Genomic DNA, 8,070 nt, shown 5'->3' with positions numbered 1-8,070 from the left:
GCCATTCTCCTGCCTCAGCCTCCGAGTAGCTGGGACTACAGGCGCCCGCCACCACGCCCGGCTAGTTTTTTGTATTTTTAGTAGAGACGGGGTTTCACCATGTTAGCCAGGATGGTCTCGATCTCCTGACCTCGTGATCCGCCCACCTCGGCCTCCCAAAGTGCTGGGATTACAGGCTTGAGCCACCGCGCCCGGCCCTGTTAGTCTTGTTTATGTGACTACACATCACATCCAAAGTTGGAACTTCACGTGTTGTTTTTTTCCCCCCTACTTCAAGAACTCTATTAATTTTGGATGAATGAGGCATTTCATGCATTGTGATTCCTACTAATGGTCCCTTAATTTTTATTCTATTTGTCTAATATGTACCAACCGCATTTCCATTTCTTAAGATCTTAGTTTATTACTTATTCCCCCTTAATATCTTTATATATAATATAAATGCTTATTACCTTGAATATCACCCCTAGTTTATTTGTGGATTTTAAAAAAACTCATTAGATTTAGCAATCTTTCCTATAAAAATCCTAGGGGTTTTTTGGAAGTATTAAGTTATGCTCAATTATGTAAAGTAAGAGTCTGCATCTTTTTTGTTTTTTTGTACCTGTGGGGACATGATGTTAAGTGTGCAGCAAACAACTTCCTCCTTGTAACCTGAGTAAAGAGGACTTGTTACAGAACCCATACTTCAGCAAGCTTCTCCTGAATCTCTCACAGCATGTGGATGAGAGTGGCTTAAGCCTCACCCTGGCAAAGGAGCAGGCTCAGGTAAGGGCTTTGGAAGAAGAGATAAGAAGAAGGGAAAATCCTGAGAGAGAGAGAGGTTCCTACCCGAGATTTTTTGGATTTCTAGGCATGGAAGGAAGTTCGACTGCATAAGACAACATGGCTGAGGTCTGAGATTTTACATAGAGTCATTCAAGAGTTGCTTGTGGACTACTATGTGAAGATGCAAGACACAAATGTAACTTCTGAGGACAAAAAGGTGAGGCAAAGGCTGGGCGTGATGGCTCACACCTGTAATCCCAGCACTTTGGGAGCCCGATGCAAGCTGATCACTTGAGGTCAGGAGTTTGAGACCAGCCTGGCTAACATGGTAAAACCCCATCTCTACTAAAAATACAAAAATTAACCAGACGCACTGGCATATGCCTATAATCCCAGCTACTTGGGAGGCTGAGGCAGGAGTATCACTTGAACCCGGGAGGCGGAGGTTGCAGTGAGCCAAGATTGTGCCACAGCACTCCAGCCTGGGTGACAGAGCAAGACTCAGTCTCAAAAAAAAGTGAGGTGAAAGAAACCAGGTACAAGAACCAGCAGGCCAACTGTGGCTTTGTCTTATGATGTGATCTAGGGGAAGTAGGAGCTTTGAGAAATGGGTTGTCAGAAGAGAAATGGACTGTAGTTATGGGAAGGAGTGGATGTGTTATCAGAGTTTGAAATACAAACATTGACAGGAGAAGTCACTTGCAGCTGAGTTATCTGAGGGGAGATGACATATTTGAAGACTTTGAAAATATGTGAAAAACTGGTTCATGAGGATGGAAGAGGTGGAGTGGGAGAAGTTTTATAGTCACCTCTTCCTGTTTTTTATTCTGTCAGTTTCATGAGACCCTTGAACAGCGGCTACTTGTAACTGAACTGATGCGGCTCTTAGGTCCTAGCCAGGAGAGGGAGATACCTCCACTGCTGGGGATGGAGAAAGCGGACCTTCTGGAACTCATGCCACTCTCAGAGGTTGGCGGGGAGATATTGGAACAAAATAAATGAAATAGTTTAATTTCTCTCATATCTTTAAAATGTTTTTTGTCAAGCTTTATTGTTTTTGTAAAAATGATACACATTCAGGGTGGTCAGACTCAAATAAGAAAAACGTTACACAGGAGCAAGTAAAAGCTGAAATACTGCATCTAGAAGCACAATATTATTATAAATAGCTTGACATAAATGGTATTATACCCTTCATGCTTATACAGAGAGTATAAGTCTGAGTGTAGTGACTTATGCCTATAATCTTAGCACTTTGGGAGGCTGAGGTGGGAGGATCACTTGAGTCCAGGAGTTCAAGACCAGCCTGGGCAATATAGTGAGACCTCATTTCTACCAAAAAAAAAAAAAGAAAAGTTAGCCAGATGTGGTGGTGCACACCTGTAGTCCCAGCTACTCGGGAGACTGAGAAGGGAGGTTGACTTGAGGGTGGGAGGTCAAGGCTGTAGTGAGCTGTGATCATGCCACTGTACTGCATCCTGGGCAGAGTGAGACCCTGTCTCAAAAAAAGAAAAGTACAGTCTATTTTCATGTAATATATTTTGGATTTCTTTTCAAGTCAATACATAAATGTATATTAGATGATACCTTTTATAGCACTCTTAGCAAAGTATCTAGGCACATAGTGCTTAGTGTTATGTCATCAGTTTAAATCTCTGCTAGGATTCTACTGTATGGATGTAGAATAATTTGCTTAACCTTATTGATGGATATTAAGCTTGTTTCCACATTTTTGCTGTTAGAAACCACAGGGAGATGAACATGCTGGTTCATATGTGTCTTTACCTTTGTGTGATTATTTCTGTAGTGTTGGTGCTAAAAGTGGGATTCCTGAGTCAGTGCATACTCATATACAATATTGGTACCTAATGCCAAACTGCTATCCAGAAAGGTATTTTCAGGACTCCTGGATCCCCCATGTGCTCACCAACATGGGGTCTTAACAGTCATTTTATTCTTCGCTAATGGATAGGTGAAAAATGAGTCTCTCTGATGTCTCTTGATGCATTTTCTTTGGCTATTGTTCGGGTTATCATCATGTATTCATTGCTGAGATGTCCTAGTTCTTACAGTCTATTTGCATTTCTGCTTTTACTTCTCTGACTAGGATTTTGTGTGGATGAGGGCTCGGCTACAGCAAGAAATAGAGGAGCAGCTCAAAAAGAAATGTTTCACTCTGCTCTGCTACTATGATCCCAATTCAGGTGAGTGCTAGCTCTCTGTTCTGCTCACAGCTGGACTTCAGGGTTCCTGGTCTCCTCTTCTGAGACTAATATATTTTGATTTTAGATTTGGGACAGAGGTTTAGACCCATCAGAGATGCTTATTTGTTTCATTGCTGGTGGAATAAAAACAAGGACTTTTTTTTGAGATGGAGTTTCGCTCCTGTTGCCCAGGCTAGAGTGCAATGGTGCCATTTCTGTTCACTGCAACCTCTGCCTCCCAGGTCCAAGTGATTCTCCTGCCTCAGCCTCCTGAGTAGCTGGGATTACAGCCATGCGCCACCCCGCTCAGCTAATTTTGTATTTTTAGTATAGATGGGGTTTCTCCGTGTTGATTAGGCTGGTCTGGAACTCCCGACCTCAAGTGATACTCCTGCCTGGGCCTCCCAAAGTGCTGAGATTACAGGTGTGAGCCACCACGCCCAGCCAAAACAAGGACTTTTGTAAGGACTCTTTATTCAGCAAGATACCAAGTGGGAGTGTCCTCCTGCTGCAGGGAAGGATGAGTTCTCTCAGGAGGTTCAGAATGGTTTAGGGAGGAAAGTTCAGACTCATAGAACACCTTATACTCTCTGTATAAACTTGGAGGGTATAATACCATTTATGTCAAGCTGTTTATAATAATGTGTTTCTAGATGTAGTATTCATATTTCAGCTTTTACTTGCTTCTGTATAATGATTTTCTTATTTGAGTCTGACCACCCTGAATGTGTATCTTTTTTTTTTTTTGAGACAGAGTCTCGCTCTGTCCCCCAGGTTGGAGTGCAGTGGCGTGGTCTCAGCTCACTGCAAGCTCCACCTCCCAGGTTCACTCCATTCTCCTGCCTCAGCCTCCCAAGTAGCTGGGATTACAGGTGCCTGCCATCATGCCTGGCTAATTTTTTGTATTTTTAGTAGAGTTGGGGTTTCACCATGTTAGCCAGGATGGTCTCAATCTCCTGACCTCAGGTGATCTGCCCGCCTCGGGCTCCCAAAGTGCTGGGATTACAGGCATGAGCCACCACACTTGGCCTCCCTAAACCATTTCTATGACTTAAGAATTAAGGTCCGGGCCTGGCGCGGTGGCTCACGCCTGTAATCCCAGCACTTTGGGAGACCGAGGCGGGTGGATCATGAAGTCAGGCATTCAAGACCAACCTGGCCAACATAGTGAAACCCCGTCTCTACTAAAAATACAAAAAATTAGCTGGGTGTGGTGGCAGGCGTGTGTAATCCCAGCTTCTTGGGAGGCTTAGGCAGGAGAATTGCTTGAACCTGGGAGATGGAGGTTGCAGTGAGCTGAGATTGTGCCACTGCATCCAGCCAAGGTGACAGTGCAAGACTCCATCTCAAAAAAAAAAAAAAAGAATTAAGGTCCAAATCTGGAATCAAAGGTAAGAGTGAAGATAATTTATTTAATAATTATGAGAACCAGACGCCCCCCCCCCCCCTTTTTTTTTAAACTCTGTCACCCAGGCTGGAGTGCAGTGGCACAATCAAACCTCACTGCAGCCTCGACCTTCTGGACTCAAGTGATCCTCTCATCTCAGCCTCCCAAGTAGCTGGCACTACAGGTGCATAGTATGCCTAACTAATATTTTAGAATTTTTTTTGTAGAGACAGGGTCTCACTATGTTGCCCAAACTGGTCTTGAACTCTTGGGCTCAAGCAATCCTCCTGCCTTGGCTAGGATTGCGGTGCTAGGATTGCAGGCATGAGCCACCATGCCCAGCCCAGAATGGGGCCATTTTTAATAGATTATTAGAAGAAAACCTGTTATTAGGCAGGATTTGTGGGGCTAGATATAGGATAGGGGCACTGGAAAGTTGCTTTAGAGGGGTTGTAGCGATTAGGGTTTTCCTGTCAGTCCTCTGCCCCCTTTGCCCAGATGCTGACAGTGAAACCGTGAAGGCAGCAAAGGTGTGGAAACTTGCAGAGGTCCTGGTGGGTGAGCAGCAGCAGTGCCAGGATGCCAAGAGCCAACAGAAGGAACAGATGTTGCTGCTGGAGAAGAAGAGTGCTACTTACTCCCAGGTTTATCAGGGCATGGGACAGCCCCTTTCCTTTATCCTGAGCCCAGGAGCACTTTTGGGGAAGCCAAAGATTCCTGATCTACGGTTCTTTCTACTATATTCATGCCCTCTTCTTCCTCCATCTGGGGCTCAGGTGCTTCTCCGCTGCCTCACTTTGCTGCAGAGGCTTCTTCAGGAACACCGGCTGAAGACTCAATCCGAGCTAGACCGCATCAATGCCCAGTACCTGGAAGTCAAATGCAGTGCTATGATCCTTAAGCTGAGGTGAGCTGTGACCCCTGTGGATCTAAGGGATTCTGTCTCACATATCAGCCCTCTATCCCTCACCCTAATCTCTTTCCTCTCCCTTATCCTAGCACCTTGTGGGTATCCAGTAAATGTCACATAGGAGTATTACCTTTTGGATTACCCAAAAGCTTTCAACATCCTTGAGACTTTTCTTTTACAGCCTTCTGAAATAGGCACTTTACTGTGAGATCAATTGCTCGGGAATTTAGAGTGACCTTGTTTATCCTATCAGTGCTTAGCCCACACCTTGACCATCAGCAGGTACTGTGTCCATTCCCAATCCTGCTGCTATCAGGGACCTTCCACTTGCCATTTCTTTCTTCCCTCTGTCAGGATGGAGGAGCTAAAGATTTTGTCCGACACTTACACTGTTGAGAAAGTGGAAGTTCATCGTCTGATTAGGTGAGAACTCCTAAGAGTCTGGTACAGCTGTTCACAGGTGATTCTCACATTCCCTAAACTCATTTATTTAAAGATGTTGCCATTTTTGGCCAGGCACGGTGGCTCACACCTGTAATCCCAGCACTTTGGGAGGCTGAGGTCGGCGGATTGCTTGAGGTCAGGAGTTTGAGACCAGCCTGGCCAGTATGGTGAAACCCTGTCTCTACTGAAAAATGCAAAAATTAGCTGTGCATGGTGGTGTGTGCCTGTGGTTCCAGCTGCTCGGGAGGCTGAGGCAGGAGAATCGCTTGAACTCAGGAGGCGGAGGCCGCAGTGAGCCAAGATCATACCATTGCACTCCAGCCTCCATGACAGAGCGAGACTCCGTCTCAAAAAAAGAAAGAAAAAGTTTTCATTTTTGTCTACTGCTTTCTGAGGAGCAGCATCCTTATATTGTACCTTCTCTGCCCGGGCTCTTAGGGACCGTTTGGAAGGAGCCATTCACCTACAGGAGCAGGACATGGAGAAGTCAAGACAGGTCCTGAACTCCTATGAGGTCCTTGGGGAAGAGTTTGACAGGCTGGTGAAAGAGTACACCGTACTCAAGCAGGCAACGGAGAACAAGCGGTGGGCTCTCCTGGAGTTCAACAAGGCCTATCGTTGAGCTCTGGCCGGGCCAGGAAACATGGCTTCTGCACAGCTGCTGCCTCCTAATCTTCCTGCTAGTAGGACCACCTTCACCTGGGGCTGCCTTCACTACAAGGGAGTGTGGAAATGCTTACGCTTACTTGAAACACTGCAGTCATTTAGGCACCCTCGTGGTTTCCCTTTATTTTTTATAATGACTGGGCCTCTTCTGGAAAATCTAGCAAGCAGATTTATATAATTTTTATCCATAGCTGTGTGTCAGTGTCAGCCCTGTATTATATTTGATTATCTCCTGAATAAAGTTATGATATTATATCTTAGGATTTTAGTCATTTTCCTTGGGCAAAGATGGAAAAAGAACATTGAAGGCTATGTGGGTAAGGAGGGGGGAACTGAGTGGATCCAAATAGAGACAGATATATGATGCTTATGCAAAGAGTAAGAAGTAGATGTGCCAGCTTGCCTACATCAAGTCTTAGAGGCTTCATTTTGGGAGAGTACAGTGGATTAAATTTGGGCTTGCTCTTGAAGAACTATAATGTCCAAAGGAGTGCTAGATGCTCAGGCAGGTAGGGAGCTATTTTCTAACTATGCGTATCAGTGTGGGAGTTATAATAAAGCAGCTGAGCCTGGGAGCAGTGACTCACACCTGTAATTCCAGCACTTCGGGAGGCCAAGGCAAGAGGATCACTTGAGCCCAGCTGTTCGAGACCAGCCTGGGCAATATAGCAAGACCCCTGTCTCTATGAAAAACACTTTTTTTTTTTTTTTGAGACAGAGTCTCACTCTGTTGCCATGCTGGAGTGCAGTGGCGTGATCTCAGCTCACTGCAGCTTCCGCCTCCTAGGCTCAAGCAATTCTTGTGCATCAGCCTCCCTAGTAGCTGGGATTACAGGCATGCACCACCATGGCCAGCTAATGTTTGTATTTTTAGTAGAGACAGGGTTTTGCCATGTTGGTCAGGTTGGTCTCGAACTCCTGACCTCAAATGATCTGCCCACCTCGGCCTTGTGAAGTGCTGGGATTACAGGCGTGAGCCACCACACTCAGCTGAAAAAATTGTTTTAATTAGCAAGTGTGATGGTATGTGCCTGTAGTGCCAATATCTCAGGAGGCTGAGGTAGGAGGATCACTTGAACCCAGGAGGTCAAGGCTGCACTGAGCCATGATGGCACCACTGCACTCAGCCTGGGTGGCAGAGTGAGACCCTGTCTCAAAAAAAAAAAAAAAGCAGCCAGTGTCCAGCTCAGTTATAGGAAAGGACACAAGCCACTTGTGTTCCTGGTTCCCTTGGTGTGGTTTGAGGGCTACATTTTCCTCTAAAAGCAGAGGTTTGGAGGAGATCCCCCTGAGGAACCAAGTTCAACAGTCTACTTAGCTTAGAACAAGGCAGAGTCCTGGCTGGCGTCAAAATAGGGGACTATGAATAGAAACAGAAGGCCTCCACCTTTATTTAGAAGAGCCTACTGAGTTTCTGAAACCACTTTCTAGGGAAGCTGTCTTGGGGTATTCTTCTGCTAATATCAAATGATGATCTGGATTTATTTACAAGAACAATTAATGTCTTTGACTCAACTTTTTGTTTCTTTTTTTTTTTTTGAAACAGGGTCTCACTTTGTTGCCCAGGCTGGAGTGTAGTGGCATAAACATGGTTCACTGTAGCCTCAACCTCCCAGGCTCAAATTATCCTTCCACCTTAGCCCCGTAAGTAGCTGGGACTACAAGCATGTGCCACCATGCCCAGCTAATTT

At 45.3% G+C, this 8,070-nt stretch overlaps 1 protein-coding gene across 6 annotated transcripts in view; it reads left to right on the top strand.

The window, feature by feature from the left end:
• The window catches only part of HAUS4 (HAUS augmin like complex subunit 4), a 9,294-nt gene extending 2,655 nt beyond the window's left edge, over positions 1-6,639 (top strand). For 2 of the 6 annotated variants that reach the window (XM_025392115.1, XM_025392114.1), the window contains exons 3-10: positions 626-768; positions 854-985; positions 1,603-1,737; positions 2,876-2,972; positions 4,858-5,003; positions 5,136-5,266; positions 5,624-5,692; positions 6,152-6,639. In XM_025392115.1, the coding sequence (XP_025247900.1) occupies positions 626-768; positions 854-985; positions 1,603-1,737; positions 2,876-2,972; positions 4,858-5,003; positions 5,136-5,266; positions 5,624-5,692; positions 6,152-6,335 (1,037 nt within the window). In that variant the 3' untranslated portion in view covers positions 6,336-6,639. Of the gene's footprint in view, positions 1-625; positions 769-853; positions 986-1,602; positions 1,738-2,875; positions 2,973-4,857; positions 5,267-5,623; positions 5,693-6,151 lie in introns of all 6 variants that reach the window. The other 4 variants (XM_025392112.1, XM_025392113.1, XM_025392116.1 and 1 more) reach the window with 3 other exon arrangements.
• Positions 6,640-8,070: the final 1,431 nt, after the last annotated feature.

Source organism: Theropithecus gelada, chromosome 7b, assembly GCF_003255815.1.
Source record: "Theropithecus gelada isolate Dixy chromosome 7b, Tgel_1.0, whole genome shotgun sequence".
NCBI classification, from domain to species: domain Eukaryota; kingdom Metazoa; phylum Chordata; class Mammalia; order Primates; family Cercopithecidae; genus Theropithecus; species Theropithecus gelada.
The sequence above is the reverse complement of the archived record's forward strand: the minus strand, read 5'-3'. Positions and strand labels throughout refer to the sequence as shown.